At 35.0% G+C, this 16,690-nt stretch overlaps 4 protein-coding genes across 10 annotated transcripts in view; 3 read left to right on the plus strand and 1 right to left on the minus strand.

Annotated features, from left to right (window-relative positions):
* LOC116425831 (uncharacterized) overlaps window positions 1–8,665 on the plus strand; it is a 63,324-nt gene extending 54,659 nt beyond the window's left edge. For 2 of the 4 annotated variants that reach the window (XM_031974015.2, XM_031974016.2), the window contains exons 2-3: window positions 5,053–5,568; window positions 7,366–8,665. In XM_031974015.2, the coding sequence (XP_031829875.1) occupies window positions 5,106–5,568; window positions 7,366–7,556 (654 nt within the window). In that variant the 5' untranslated portion in view covers window positions 5,053–5,105 and the 3' untranslated portion in view covers window positions 7,557–8,665. The remainder of the gene's footprint in view (window positions 1–5,052; window positions 5,569–7,365) is intronic. The other 2 variants (XM_031974018.2, XM_031974014.2) reach the window with 1 other exon arrangement.
* A 3-nt stretch (window positions 8,666–8,668) lies between these two features.
* Echs1 (Enoyl-CoA hydratase, short chain 1) lies at window positions 8,669–10,774 on the minus strand. Its single transcript, XM_031974013.2, has 7 exons — window positions 10,631–10,774; window positions 9,779–9,985; window positions 9,590–9,714; window positions 9,299–9,503; window positions 9,105–9,224; window positions 8,966–9,033; window positions 8,669–8,896 (listed from the first exon to the last, which is right to left on the minus strand). Exons 1-7 carry the CDS (start codon window positions 10,725–10,727, stop codon window positions 8,831–8,833), a joined length of 888 nt encoding a protein of 295 aa, XP_031829873.1. The 5' UTR covers window positions 10,728–10,774; the 3' UTR covers window positions 8,669–8,830.
* Window positions 10,775–11,005: 231 nt separating this feature from the next.
* LOC116425832 (uncharacterized) lies at window positions 11,006–13,019 on the plus strand. 4 transcript variants are annotated; one of them, XM_076374238.1, is made up of 5 exons: window positions 11,006–11,367; window positions 11,525–11,715; window positions 12,276–12,523; window positions 12,616–12,761; window positions 12,838–13,019. In XM_076374238.1, exons 2-5 carry the CDS (start codon window positions 11,598–11,600, stop codon window positions 12,974–12,976), a joined length of 651 nt encoding a protein of 216 aa, XP_076230353.1. In that variant the 5' UTR covers window positions 11,006–11,367; window positions 11,525–11,597; the 3' UTR covers window positions 12,977–13,019. The 4 variants fall into 4 exon arrangements, with proteins under 4 accessions (XP_076230353.1, XP_076230352.1, XP_076230351.1 ...); XM_076374237.1 differs by having other exon boundaries at window positions 11,006–11,337; window positions 11,475–11,715; XM_076374236.1 differs by having other exon boundaries at window positions 11,006–11,337.
* A 307-nt stretch (window positions 13,020–13,326) lies between these two features.
* On the plus strand, window positions 13,327–16,639 carry LOC116425829 (putative oxidoreductase YrbE). Its single transcript, XM_031974012.2, has 4 exons — window positions 13,327–13,600; window positions 14,531–14,773; window positions 15,405–15,786; window positions 16,094–16,639. Exons 1-4 carry the CDS (start codon window positions 13,515–13,517, stop codon window positions 16,571–16,573), a joined length of 1,191 nt encoding a protein of 396 aa, XP_031829872.1. The 5' UTR covers window positions 13,327–13,514; the 3' UTR covers window positions 16,574–16,639.
* Window positions 16,640–16,690: the final 51 nt, after the last annotated feature.

The following is a 16,690-nucleotide window of genomic DNA, read 5'->3' on the forward strand; positions in this document are numbered from 1 at the left end:
TTTCATATAATTATTAGTTTTTGAACTAACACAGTTATTAATTTCGTATATTTACTACTTTCATATTACAATTAATTGCATATATTTATTAGTTTTATATTTTAATTAATTACGCATATTTATTAATTTCATATAATTCTTAATTTTACATTACAATTAATTTCATGTATTTGATAATATCACAGCCTAATTAATATCACGTTTTGAAAAATGAAATATTAAAATAGCTGTGTTCCACAATCAATGTCTAATGTCTCGTCAATCAAGTTTCGATAATTATCGTCTACGACACACCAGAAAAATCAAATTAAATACTAATTACCTGTAAAATAAATTCTTTTATTCCTACAAAAAGAAAACGTTTATACAAAATTAAGTACTCTCAAATCAATAGCATCGTGGACATTATCAAGTTGACTGACATATGTAAAAACTGGATTTCCCTGGTACACGTTCGAAAACATAGAAAATGGCGGCCGCCTACAAAGTGTTAATATGCGAAGCGTAGGCGCGCGTTGCGCCCCGAACACTAACTGCCTTCGCTATTCCGTACATCCTGTCGCGAACGGACATTCCGAAAAGAATACAGGAAATTTATTGTTTCGGAATGAAGAAGAATGGAGAGTAATTACTTTGTTTCGTTTCATTGGGGTATTACTGTCGGTGCATTTTTGTTAAATGTAAATGTGTGTTCTTTGTTGATCCCTTTCACTTTGCGTCTGCTATGGGCGTTCATTGTTCAGATAGCTGGAATTGCAGTTACACAATCGTAGTGACCTTTCTAAGTAATGATAAACATTGTGCTTAAAGTATATGAGAAGATAATGACATATATATACATATATGTATGCATGTGATATTCTAGATTCATGATAAGGATCTTCTATGGATATGGGAACGTTATTTTTGTCAATGGATTTATGTATTAAGTTGATACAGGTGCATTTTGAACTGAATAATATATAACTAATGAGAGATTAAATTATGACAGTGCACAGACAAAATGTTTTATTCTTGAGGACTCTTTCAGAGGAAAATGAAATGAAATATTAGCTTCATTCTAAAATGGTCTTCAATAACCTTTTCCATAATAAAATAGGCAATGACTAGAATATATTTGATAAAAGTTCGAAATACATGAAAAATTTCTTTGGTCGACCAAAAAATTCTTTCTAGTGAAAGTAGCACAAAAGAAACTTAAAATACTCTTAATATACAGGTATGTCTCCTCAAATGATAAAACTTTGGAGATACCACGAAAATATAAAGCTTATCAATTTTACATTAACCTATAAAACGAAAAAATTATCAACATTAATAGCAGTATAAGTTTATGTTTAATTATATATTTCTATATGAACTATTAATAAAATAATGCACAATAAAGATATAAAAATACAAATACACGTAAGGAAACTCCCAAAACTACTGTGAAACAAGCAAGACATTATTCACATACTCCACTACTTTCTAAACGCCAAATTACCTTAAAAAAAAACAAGATATTAACTCACAATACGTAAACTAATGAAAAACATAAATGTATCTAAACCAAAGAACTCTCAAAGCAACTTAGCAAGAACCTGTACAATATCTACATACTCTACCTGCTAAACATCAAATTACCCTAAAAGAATAAACAGGATATTAACCCTTTGCACTCGACAATATTTTTCATTAAAAATATTCGTTACTTTCTGATATAGATTAAGAGACAGAACTATTTTACTTCGATGTTTCATGTGCTGATACATTGCACAAGGTTTAATATTCAATTGAAAGTTTGAAAGTTTGCTGCGTCGAATCAGGTGGCGACTGTAAGGCGTCCTTCGAGTGCAAAGGGTTAACTCACAATACATAAACTAATAAAAAACGAACGAACTTAGCAGGAACCACTACATACACTACCTGCTGAACATCAAATTGCCCACGAAACACAAACGAATAATGTCAGTTACCAGAAACCAAACATAACTAAATTACCCTTCGACGTGAATTCACAATTTATCGATTATCCAACCCGCCCACAGAAGGTTACTCAATTTATTCTCGAAAGCAACATCTCCGCAAGGAACACTTCCCAGCTGAACGGATTACCGGCGACGCAGCATTGCGTGCCGCCTTAAGGGAGGCGGGGGAAAAAAAACAAAGTAAAAGCGCATGTGTCGTTGAAACGGGTAACCTGTTGCACCTAATAATTAGAGTACGGTGTGCGTGCGGTTTTCCAGGCGCCGTTAAATTGCGCGGATAATATCGGATACGCCTCGTCACGTTCCCGTTACAGTAAATACAAATCGTCGCGTCGCAGCGCCGCGGCGTTTCCTTTTCCAGCGGTCCTTTTAATCGGCACCGGGAAGAAATCGAGTGGCCCGACCGGATCCCGAGGCTCAGCCCGCGGAGAAGGGAAAAAAAAGGAAAAAGATTCACCCTCGACGACGACCGGACCGTTAGACCGTAATGTCGTAACGAGTCGACGACACTCGGGGACCGGTAAACACGGTTTCCTTTTGTGCCTCTTTTTCGCCTTGAGGCCCATGTCTGAATCGATCTCCCGGATCCTCTGAGAAGGGTTCTTTAAGAGGACCAGATGAGAAAATCATTTTTACTCCTTGCTTCGTAATGGTGCGCGAGACAGTAACCGATATTGGATAGAAAGAATGAATGGCTTAACCCTTTGCACTCGGATGTTTCTTACTAGAAATATTTGACATTTCTTTACGAGGCGAAGACGATGTTCTTTGAGACTAATTCGAAGAGAAATCACTAGTACATTGAAGGACAAAGCTGTTTTATTCCAATGTTTCACGCATCGAGGCATTATACAAAGTTTAACATTAAATATTACATTCTATAGTTTTACTGTGTCAAATCAAGTGGTGACAGAGAGTCACCTCTCGAGTGCAAAGGGTTAAAACTAGACAGTGTAGATTAACCCTTTACACTAGGAAGTTTCTCACTAGAAGTATTTATCAATTTTTTGACGAGACAAAAACGAGATTCTTTGAAATTAACTGGAACAGAAACCACAAGTACATTGAGGAACAAAGCTGTTTCATTACAATATTTCAGGTATCGAGGTATTATACGAAGTTTAGTATTAACCCTTTGCACTCCAAGAACTTGTCACTAGAAATATTCAATTTATATTTATGAGATATAGATGACATTTCTTTCAACTAACTTAACGAGGAATCTGTTCAAAAAATAAGGAGAACGATGGTATTTTATTTCTCCATTTCACGCATCGACAGATTACTCAAGACTTAATGTTAAATACAGAATTTTACAATTTTGATGCATCAATCGAGTGCTGACTGAGAGGCACCTTTGGAGTGTAAAGGGTTAAATGTAAAGATTTTACAGTTTTACTGCGTCGAATATAATATGGCGGTATAAATTATGGTAGTAAATAATTGATGATTGTTCCTTTTTATTTTGGTTACAAGGAAATTTGTGGAACATAAAACGCTGCAGGTTTTGGTGGTAGTCAAGGTGTTTACCTCTTGACATAATATCATGACAGACTATAATATCATTAGAAGATTTTAAACAGAATTTAAGAAACGTAAGTATTACTGAGGTTTTGTGAACACAAATTGAATATTACACTTCTGATATAAATTATTATTGTTTGGAGCTAATACAGGTACAGAATATGCCCAGAATTTTTCTCATTCCTCAATAAATTGTCAATAACAAAGTAATGTATCGATCATAGTTGAGAATGAAATTATAGGGCAAGGGGTTAATGAAACACTTAGTGGTTGGATAAAAATGTTAAAATGGTATTACAATATTGTCATATTATGTACGATAAAAATATAAAATGTAATACGATTATGTCTATAAATATTACACTTTGTGTAACAGAAAATTATATAATTGTGTAATACGGTATTATATAGAAGTATATTATACTGTGATAATATATTAATTACATTTGAACATTAAAAATACATTAATGTTATTCTATATATTATTAATGCAATCTTGATAAATACAAGCTGCTACATAAAATAATAAATAGTTTCGTCACATAGAAATATAAAAATGGTTTTTCAGTATCTCAAAAAAACTGTGAAAAACAATTTGAAACTTATGGAAATGCTTCGTTTAAAGTTAAACTGCGAATGAGATTTAAATTTGATATTGTCGATACACTGTTAAGTATTTAAAACTAGCAAAAAAATGTCAACAAAATAATTAAAGAACAGATAATTCAGCATAGATTAACAATAAGATATAGTTAAATAATTGACAGAATGAATTAAATACACTCCTTCAATTTTGAATCACTAAATAGTTTTGTTGTAACAATACTGCACTGTGATCACTGTAAAAGCTATGTCAGAAAACGACAATCGTACGAAGATAATGACTCCGCGACGGCGCGGGTAAGACTGCAAGTCAACTTGGATTTCGACCCAGAAAAATCGCAGATATTTACGAAGCTCGCCGAACCTTTACGACTCTTACCGATAAGATTTTCGAATTTAGTATCGTTTCAATCCATTATTCTTTGCTTCGTTACGCATCAAATTTTGAATAATCAATTCGAGTATCTGCTTTCTACGTACACTGCCCAAAATAAAAAATATTAAACATTAATATTATATAAAAATTAAACAAACAATTACTGAATTAGAACAAAATACAAAACACACATTTAAGGTACAACTTACCACGAAATAAATAATGCAGCAATCTTCCTTTATTATTAAAAATAAATGTTTTCTTAATTCAAAATAAATTCTACTTCGTGATTTACAGGGGACGGAGTAAAGCAAATTTTCGATTAGAAGAAATTTTGTAGATCTTAATATTAAAAAACGAAGCGCAAGAACCATTATTCCTTGAATCAACCAATAGATTAAGATTCAATATTCTCTTACTTAATCTTAATCTTAATTCAATATTATAATATCTGCTATTACTTAACCTTAATATTCCCCTATTGAAATGTCATTTAACTACAATACTCTATTCTTAAAATAATATTCAATTTTAATATCATATTATTTAAATATTCAACAAATATCAATTTCTTCTCAGCAGGTCGAGAAAATCATCAGTCAACGATAGGCCTCGAACAGCGCAGGGAAAAGATGGCAAGGCAGCAGACAGCCGACCGGAACATCCCTCACTTAAGGGATATCTTCGGTTTCGGTAGCAAATGGGAGAACACCCGATTGCAGGCCGAGGAGAAGGCCGCCGGTCACGACAGCGCGGTGTCCGTCGGCTCGACGTCCGGCGAGGAGGAGAGCCCTAAAAACAGCAAGAAGAAGAAGTCACGTCGCCGTGATAACAGCAAAACGCTGACGGAGAGCGACGTGAAACACCTGGAGAGACACCTGTCCATGAAGAAAACGATCCGCAAGAAGATCATGCGCGACCTGCAGCAGGCGTTCGTCGAGGACCCGAACGAATTCCGCGTGGACGATATACCGCCGGAGCAGCTTAAGGCGGAGATCAATATTCAGAGCCTGAGCTTCGGTACACCCTCGCAGAAGCAGGGACGCACGCGTGGCAACGCGGAGAACACTTTCCTCGATATGCTGCGCGCCGGAGGTGGGCAATCAAGATTATTTGGTTGTCTCATAAATAATTTCACTCTTGTTTCCTTCCCTTTTCACTCTATAACTCCAGGTGTTTGATGAGTATTCGATGAGAACGCGACGAGTATACTCGTCATGGGAAATGCTGAATTTCGGTGTAACGACGAGTATACTCGTCATGAAACAATGACCAATTTTTGTGTAATGACGAATATACTCGACATGTCAAAAAATTAATTACCTTTCAGCTATGAACGTCGGAGTTACTGGAACACTATTTAACCCTTTCGCTACGATGGACGAGATATCTCGTCACTATGATTTCGTCGTGCAACACTGTGAGCAAGGTGTCTCGTATACCTTCATTATTGATATGAAGTGTTTTATCTGAAAATTTGACACAAGTAATCGATTTTTAAGACATTTCATCGTTGGTGGAAGGTGCTTAAGTATAATAAATATAAAATACTCTGTATTCTACACGGACATCATAATGACGAGATATTTCGTCCATAGTATCGTTTCTTCGACGTCGTGGAACCGAGAAATCTCGTACACTATAGCAAAAGGGTTAATGGTGGAATTTCATTTGAAAATACTTTATTTGCGTGTGTAATTAAAGGCAATGACGAGTATATTCGACGAACACCGTTAAAAATAGATGGTCCATTCTTCTGCGACGAGAATTCCTTTTACGACTCTTTGTGAATTATTTACGAGACTTCAGTGAAAATAACCAGCACAATTATGGAAGAATGATTAGAAAATATTTTTTCTGGATAATATTTAAAATCGGTTGTCATGTAGTATATTAACCCTTTGCACTCGAAAGTTTTTCACTGGAAATATCGAACATTTTCCGACGAGATATAGACGACATTGTTTGAAGCTAATCTAACGATGATTTACACGTAAATTAAGCAACGAAACTATTTTATTTAAATACTTTACATAGCAATACAAAGTTCGATTTAAGGTACTAAACATTCGACTTTATAGTTTTGTTATATGAAATCAAGTGGTGACTGAGAGTCACCACTCGAGTGCAAAGGGTCAAATTCAAGTATGAAAAACAAAACTGGGCCTCTGGTTGCCATGATTTCAGGTGTATTACTTATCTGTAACAAAAGGATCCAACTGATTGTCAGACAGTATGAAACGAATCAAATTGTTAAAGATACAAATAATTTCATCATACGACCATCTCGGTGAAAGAGATACATACTTCAAAGTACCATTAAAGCATAAAACATTTAAAAACATTAACGCAACACACTAATTTAAGCCTAAATAATTAGACTTCTTTTGTAGAAATAGATATCTATTCAAAAATAATTAAATTTTTTTATAAAAATAGGTAAGTTTTTTGTGAGAAATAATATACTTCCTCTAAAAATAATCAGGTTCCGAAGAAAAATTATTATTACTAAATAATGTTCTATTTAAAAAAATATAAACAAATTATTAGTAGAGAAGGTTCTCTTTTTAACCCCTTGGCCTATGATTTCTTTCTCAATTCTGATCGATACGGCTACTTTGCCATTAATAATTTATTGGAAAAAGAGAAAAATTTTAAGCATATGTTATGCCTATATTTCCTTTTAAGTATAATAGTTGATTACAGTGGAACAATATTTACTTCGAATTCGAATAAATTGAGTAATATATATATTTGTTGAATCATGTTGAGGATCTTCGCTACGAGTCTGATTCGTTGTAGGACAAGGTGTTAAAGAAATAAACAAACAATTACTAGAGAACGTTGCGTTTCTAAAAACAAATAAATTAATACTACAAATGTTTATTTCAGGATTAGAAAAAAATGTGGTAGACGGTGACAGAGATTCAGGGCACGGTGGCTCGCCAACGAGGGAGACACCAAGTGCCCAAGACACCGACGAAGAGTCCAGCTACCCCTACGACACGCCAGTGGCGACGCCGTCGAAGAAGAGCGGCAACTTCTGGAGACGTTTCACCATGAAGAACCGGAACAAGCGGTAAACCGCTCTCCCGGCGACCGATTTCCCTGATGTGTACCGACACTCATTCTATTCCCGTTTTTCCGTAACTGTACCAACTTCGTTATTCGAGCAGAGCTTGCAACTGTGATATACATAAAAGAAAAAAAACAAGAGGAAATCGAGTTTACTATACCGTGTGAACAGCGCACTTCCCGTATTTCTTCTGTTGATCCCGAGTTTGCTTCCGGTTCCAACGCCGAAGGAGCAAGGACCAATAATAAATAACACTTAAGAGACTCAACGAAAATGGATAATCAAAAAGTCACCAACACTGTCAAAAGCATATCATATATTTCGAATGTTTTCAGGCTACGTTTAGAAAGAGAACTTTTGTAAACACTTTTTACACGAATTTTTGAATAACAAGACTTTTTGTAAATACATGCGTTTAAAATTAAACAACCCGGAAGCTGATTCGGGATCCTGTGGTCCCGCGACGTTGCATGGAACGTTTCGTGTGTACTTAATTAATTGTTAAGAGAAAACAGCGAACACTTAGTATACAATATATTTAGTCTGTAAGTATAGTTAGTTTTGAGTCTCTTTTCTTTTTGTAATTTCTAAGAACGAGGAAATCCCGGTGGAGTAATTTCTATGGATCGTTAAATGTGCACACACACAGCTCTCTTTCATCATACCTTGTACATTGTTAGTATTAGCTAGTCAGCAGATTTTACAAATAATTGAAGAACAACAAAGCAACAATTCGATACTGATCAATCCTGTGAATTCGACCTGTTCATTGTGTAACGAATTTTCGAATTATTTATTTAATGAAGTGCAATTACGTCTTTCGGTGTGTCGATGAGAAAAAGAAATCTGTTCGTTAATACTCCAAGTGGGTGAATCACGACGAGGACAAAAGCGAAAAGGGTACTGCGCATTGTAAGTTTGATATTTATTGTACATGTTGTCATGAAATTCCATTGTTCCTACTGTTCACTTCAGAACGCTTTAACAGAATCACCGTAACTAACTGTTAACAATAATCATTCACCTGATGTATCAACTGCAATGCTAACTGTAAATGTATCATAATTAAATCACATGAATGTAAAGATAGCGGTTAAATAAAAGTTCATCTCGAAACAGTTTTTATTCTCCTCTTTAGAATAAGTAGAAAAATTTATTTGAGATAATATCCTCGATAACAAGTGTATATTAACATTTATCTGTAGGTACAAAAAAAGTGGTAATACAAAAATAGGATCACTTACACAATTATACCCCAATTCGAGATAACAGTAATATCGTCTATTCGTTTGTAAATTTGGGCGGTCTCTTTTCGATAAACGCTGTCATCCCCTCTTTCCTGTCAGCCTGAAATTTGCATTGGTAATTCGTAGATATTATAATTACACGATAGCAAAATAAATGCGATATGCATACCGTTGCAAAAGTACCATGGAACGTTCTTTTTTCAAAGTGGAGTCCTTCTTGCAAGGTTGTTTCATAGGCTTTAAAGAATAGAATTGAAAAATTAGAAAATATTAGAACAATTGAATTAGTAAGAAATTATGATAATCACCAGTATTGACAGCTTCCTTGGCCATGCCAACGATCAACTGTGAATGAGAGGCAATTTTTTCACCCAACTTGACTGCCTCTGTAACTAACTGATCCGCTGGGACGACTTTACTGACAAGACCTGTTAACAAACAATTATGTAAGTAAGAAATAATATTTGAGATTGGTCATTTTCATTTATGTCGACGAATGAACCTCTTTTTTCTGCTTCCTCAGCAGTGATCTGATTTCCTGTCAGTACCATCTCCATTGCTTTGCTCTTGCCAACAACTCTGGTTAATCTCTGAGTGCCACCAGCACCAGGAATTGTTCCAATGGCAATTTCTGGTTGACCAAACCTAGCCTTCTCACCAGCATAGATTATGTCACACATCATAGCTAACTCGCAGCCACCACCTAGCTGAATTTTGATACTAATTTATTAATAAGTCATACGATGATGATGTACTAAGAAAGTATATTTCCATTTTATGTTTTACAACATACAGCGTAGCCATTCACTGCAGCAATTATAGGCTTTCTAGCCTTGGATACTCCATCCCAACTAGTCAGGAAGTTGCCTCTAATTGTCTGGGAATATGTGTTGTTCTGCATCTCCTTTATATCAGCCCCTGAATGATTGGATTGCAATGAGTTCAATTTCAGAAGAAATTGTAATTCCAACAGAAGACTCACCAGCTGCAAAGGCTTTCTCGCTGCCTGTAAGTACAATGGCCCCAATGCTATCATTCTTGTCGAACTTGGAAACAGCATCATTCACCTCAGTCATCAAACCATCACACAAAGCATTTAATGCCTTTGGTCTATTCAGGGTAATCAAACCAACATTGTTTTTCTCCCCTGTTGTCTCAACCTTGATGAACTCATAGTTTTTAATGTGACCTATATGCAAAATAACTTGGTCAATATATGATGTCAGCCTTTTTATAGCCCAAAATATTTAATGCTAGAGAATTTATTGTAACAAAATACAAAATTTACTGTGAATTTATTGTGCTACTGTATAGTACTTATATAACATATCTAAAGTAGGCAAGTAAGTGAATGTATCAATAATAGAAGCAAAAAGTAATAAAACTTAATACCTTCATGAATAATTATCAAATAATTATCAACTAATCAGTCTTTAATATTTAGTGGGTTAATGGGTACTCTAATATTGCGTATAACATATAAATTTATATAATCAAAAGCTCTTAAAAATATCATGACATTGAAGAAAAAGATAACGAAACTGATAAACTCACTTATAAAGTATGAAAAGAATGTAGATGCTAAAAATCATAAAAAAAAGAAATAAAACGAACTCTACTATATGGAATTCATGAGTTCTTTACATGCATAACATACAGTTTCAAAGACTATAGGAGGATGTATTTTGAAAAGTACATAATATTGAATGAAACAGAAACAAAAACAGTAATGTACAATAATTCAATACAATGAAGACCAATTAGGAATGTTCAGAACTCGAATAGAGTAAACACAGTCTTCAACTGTGCACCGAATACGAATACCAATACTTACAACAATAATATCTAATATTGGTAGAAAATTGGTATGGTTTTCTGACACTCTGCAGGGTTGTGGAAAAAAGAATTTGACCGACTCGTGTAGATGCCATGACTTTCTTTTCGGTAGACCCTGGAACTGATACCGGCCTGAACAATCTCTACGCAAAACGTCCGATGAGTTCGTCGGTGACTGATAGGCAATCTATTGCCAATTGCCACATATACACCGGATAAACAGGAACCTTTCCACGCGTACACTGGAGACAGTGGTGTACCTAAGAACCTGAAACCCAGTCCCTAGATAAAATTGAATATTAAATGCAAAACATATACAACAACGAAACTACTTATTTCATAACAGCGTATAATTATCAAAAAATAATCGCTAATTATTTATAATTTTAAAGAGTCTCCTAGTGATTACAAAATAAATACTGATTAAAAATCAAAGCTGTGTGTAGGAAACACAGATATGGATATGTGTACGCCATCAAACGGATAATGCTATAACGCGATGGCAGCGCACAGCTGATAAACTTTCCAGGCAAAGAAAATAAACATATCACATCCAATAATAGAAAAAAATATGTTGAACAAATTGAAGGATAATAAATGGCAATCAAAGAAATTTGCTTGGTTCGGAAAAAAAAACGAACAGAATTTCGATCATCCTACTGCACTTTGGACAGACTAGGGTCGGTGACACTGTTCATCCTGAAGGTATGCAACCTGCTTGGATTTATATTGATAGTATGTACTATATTGTCGAATAATATGTAATGGAATATTTAAGAAAATGATGAATCTATAATTAATAGTATGTCTAATTTAAAGTTATTTAATGTTTAAATTCTTAGTCTAATCCCATCATTTGAAGAAATCTATAGCCCCATGAAATGATAATTAGGTGAACAACAGGGTATTCAGCAGACAAGTGGGAACCGTAAGAACCAGGTAACAAGTGGGACTACAACCAATGGATGAACTTGACTCGTTGTCAGTTCACGGTCGATCATCTGAAGATGACCTACGCCACGCTATCAACACTAGGATTCATCCTACTTATTTTAACACTCACGTTGAAGCAACAATCGGCTGGTAAATGAGTATACTACAACCCATAAGATTTCCCATATCCTAACAATTCATAATGCCTCCGAAAATTATTCTTATTAATTTACAAATATATAAATTTGATTTTTACTAATGAATCTCATTAACACAGAAATATAAATTTATAAACTTTATCTTCAATAATTAATGTCACTGATATATAAATATAAATTTATAGACTTTATTTTCATTAATTAATATCACTAATTTATAAATATAAATTTAGAAATTTTATTTTCAATAATTAATTTCACTAAGCAATAAACTTTATTTTCAACTAGAAATTTCGCAAGGTAAATGGAACATTTCTTAATAAAGATTAAAAAATAATCGCGATATGATTGCAAAAACATATTCAGCTTAAACACGAGACCATTCTCTAATCATCGCAACAGTATTTCGATGTACAGGCCGCCAAGATATTCTATTTTTCTGAGTTCACGATTCAAAACTCAGCGTCGTGTTTTTCTCGCGTATAAAGAGACCAACTGAGTGGCAAATAAACACCGTAAAAATGTCACGAAACGCATTGAACGTTTTTGCAGAAGAAATATGGCAACAAGACTTATCCATGGACATGCAAATAGAAGCATCCACAGATGGATTCGATGGAGTGAATTTGCGTTGCGGGGCTGAAAAAATGGTGGTGGATCTGAAAACCTCTGACGATTTTTCTGGAGTGATATACACACAGGGCAGTTTTTACTCTAGACAGTCCCCATGCTTCCTAGATTCAAATCACGGTGGTAATTTCACTATAAACATTCCATTTGACCAGTGCAACACACAAAATGTAAGATAGTCAACATTTTCAATAATCTCTAAATGATACTCACTAAATATACTAAAAGCAAATTGAAAATGCATACTCCTCTATAAATACAGGACAATAGCAAATACAAAAACATTCTGGTATTACAAAACGACGACGATCTAATAACTCCGGGCGATGCAGCCTTCATTTTGGAGTGTGATTTTTCGAAATCCTCGAATTTCACTGTATCAACTGAACTAGGAGCATCAGAAAGAAGGCAAATAACTAAACACGAATTAATCACAAATATTCGATCTTAGAAAAGGAATCATACAAATACTTTTCTCTTCCAGAGGAGTGAGATCGAGCATATCTCTCGTGGATCCTGACCCAGGCAGAGACATAACGAAGATGGCTGCTCATGTGGAAAGCAACACTGATCATGTCAGCTATATACCTAATTCAATTCCCAAGATCAACGACGAATTATGACTATAAAGTGTCTCAGCCTGAATAAACGATAGCAACATCTTTATGTCCGTTTAAAGTCTTGCATACCCTAACCCAATATAAGGTTCCAGAAATATCCTCCAGCAAGAAGCTAGTGCTACTGATAGATCTAAAGGGCTAGCGATTTCTAGTGTATATTGTACATGAGGAAACGTGTGTAAGCACCAGCGCCGATTAATATATAATTAATCTATACATTGATATCACCATAGCACCCGGTAATATTCCAGACCTGTCTACGCTACAACCATTACGCAATCGCGATGACACTACTCCCATTCGCAATACACTTGTATACAACAAGGTTATCAAAATATCGGATCGCGTATCGTTCCCGAGATAGAATAAATGGGCAACGTCTGACAACACACCCTGAACATGTAATTTGCGTCACAGCTGATCATCAGTCAATCCCTACCCAGACGGCCGGCATATTTGTATAAAAGAGCATACCCGGTTACACTGACTACTAGCTTGACAAACTTGAGGGCCGTTCGTGTACAGTAGCATCAGCAGTACCATGGCAACCGCAAAATTCAAAGACACCACCTCGCCGTTTGCGAGAAAGCAACCCTCACCACCCGCCCAGGATTTCCTTCATCAACAGTGAGTAACATTACCAAAAGTAACAGGAATCACGCTGTTGAGTCGCATACGTAAGTTATACGTTGACACTTGACGATCGATAGAAAAATTAAATTCTTTAATTAACACTAGAACTACCGAGTAAGCAGGCAGAATATTTATAATTTCCTTATAAAAATTATAAGAGTTCATTCACTGAAATTTCACACAAGGAATTTATTTAATAATACTCCACAAAATCATTTGCATCTCTCTAATAATTCTTGAAGTAAACATTCAAAATTAGTCATATTGAACTGTCTGGTAGTTTTAGTGTTAAAACACTTCTGAGCTGGTTAGATGCATAAGTGAACTTATTTAACCCCTTGCCAAACGATTTCTTTCTTAATTTATTGAGAAAAGAGAACTATCTGGACATATTCTATGTCTGTATTTTCTCCAAACAATAATAATTGATATGAGAAGAGTAATATTCAGTTTGTATTCACAAAAACTGAGTAATACTTATGTTTCTTAAATTCTTTTCAAAATCTTATGATATTAAGTCTAACATATTATAAGGCAAGCAGTAAACACGTTGACTACCACCGAAAACTGCAGCGTTTTATGTTCCACTAATTCCCTTGTAGCCAAGATGAAAGAGAATAATTATCAATTGTTTGTTACTGTAATTCTTAAGCTGCACTGTCTAGTTATTTAAGCTATTGAACATTTCTATCCGATGTCGGTTACCTAATTATAGTTGTATTCAAGTAATGTAGAAGCTAATGTCGTTAGTGATTGTGGCAGTCAATGTGCTAAATAAATGGAGAAGTTAATACAATGAGTTTTTGTCTTCTAATGGACAAGGACGATCTTGTAGAATCTTCGAGCAACTGAAGTCTTCAAGGTCCTTGAATATGGTTCCTGGAGTTGTGGAGCTCTGAAATATTCAGTGTTGCGTTATTGCAGGCATTTGGAGAACATCAGTTTGAAGACAGATGCACGCAAAGAAAGGGTAAAGCTTGCTTTGTTCGGCGTCGGTCGAGCTGGCAGCACTCACTTGTCCAACATCATCGCCAACCGCAGGATCCAGTTACTTTACATCGTTGATGATGTAGAATCGAACTGGGAGAAAATCAGGGAATACTGGCATCTGAACGACGTCACTTTCTTGAACAGTAAACAATCGTCTAAGGTGTTCCGAGATCCCAAGTAAGTTTCTCTGGAAGATGAATTCAATTTGAGAGTATGCATAGCTAGAGTATGAAGGCATATATAAATCTGTGGAAAATTCTGGAAATTTTCTCAAATTTCTCTGGAAAGTAATACGTCATTTAGAGAAAATCTATTTTATAGAATAACTTATGAATGTAAGAAAGAAAATTTGTTGATATATTGGGATATCTGTCATAATTTGAAAAAAATAGAAATCTTCCTAAATATGTTAGATACATTATAGTTATTATAATGGTTATAATTTGTGTTATAATTGAAATTACTTCCATTGGACGCTAAATGTTTCTTAAATGTTTTCATTATACCTAGTCAGCAGTAAAAGTATTACAGAAAAATGTGCCTTACTTATTATTATACAACAACACTTTTGCATATAGCTAAATTACATTAAAGAGAACATGAGAAGAGAGAACAGAATTTGCCATAAAAATTATTATTTTTTAATAAGATTTCAAAGTCATAGGTATATTTTTAATATAACCGTATTATTCTAATTAGTTAATCTCCAGATTTAATCTCTCAAAACTGAAATCAGAATAATGAATATTATTAGAAAGAAACCTATTTAATAAATTCACTAATAACCAAAATCATTCTTTGAATTCAGTATAGATGCAGTTTTAGTGGCAAGTCCCACATATACTCATGGATCAATCGTGAGACAAGCTTTGGAAGCCAAAAAAGCAGTCTTCTGTGAGAAACCAATTGCAGAAGACCGCACGACTACTCTGAAGTGCTATGAAACTGCCCAGAAAGTTGGGAAGCCATTGCTCAGTGCCTTCAATAGACGTTTCGACCCCAGTATCGCTACAATTAAGCAAAGAGTCAGGAACGGTGAAGTTGGGCACGTTCATATCATCAAAACTGTTTGCAAGGACTCTCCTCTTCCTTCGATGGAGTACTTGAAAACGTCTAGTGGTATTTTCCATGACTGCATGATTCATGACATCGATACAATCACATGGATTCTTGGGGAGCTTCCATGCAAGGTAATGTATCATCGAACTTGCCACATTATACAGCTAGAGACAGGAAACAAACAAAATTATCCCAAACTGATAGCATATAATCTAAATTATAATATTACAATTACTCAACATAGTATATGATACTTCGTCTGACAAAAGAATGAGATCAGGTTTCATAACAATATTATTCCAATATTCAATGAAATTAACTCCAATCTTAACAGATACTACTCTATTAATTTCGGATGGACCCAACGTTAGGAATTTTGACACTAAATTTGAAACATTATCTCACCAATTGCTTCACTGAACTGAATATATTCAACAGGTTAATACCTTTGCCCACGCACACACTCCAGAAATCAAAGAAATGGGTGACTTTGACACGGTGGCAGTAACCCTTTACTACCCATCTGGCACCATAGCAATGATTGATGCTTCCCGCACTAGTGCCTTCGGATACGATCAACGTCTCGAGGTGTACGGTACCAAGGGACTGATCAGCTTGGACAATGAACGACCTCTACACGGCGTCACTTCACAAATTGGCCTCCAAGGAATCACCCAATCTCCGATCCACTACTCATTCCCTAGTAGATTCAAGTATTCCTACCAAAGGGAATTAGACCACTTCATCGACGTCCTTTTTGGTAAGACTGAATTAGCTGTGATGCCAAAAGAAACTTTGGCTGCCTGTAAGATAGCCACGGCTTGCGAGGAGTCCGCCAAAACCAACAAGGTGGTGGAAATTAAATGGACGGACGACGAGTTGCTAACAAATTCGCAGAAAGTATCTACTGCGAATTAATTCACAGATGTATTCTAATTACGTTTATAGAAAGCATAATAAATTCGATAATACTCTTTATTAAAATCATGGTTTGTTCATTATGCATCCCCTAACGTGGTGTAAGGAGCCAATATT

Source organism: Nomia melanderi, chromosome 2, assembly GCF_051020985.1.
Source record: "Nomia melanderi isolate GNS246 chromosome 2, iyNomMela1, whole genome shotgun sequence".
Lineage (NCBI taxonomy): Eukaryota > Metazoa > Arthropoda > Insecta > Hymenoptera > Halictidae > Nomia > Nomia melanderi.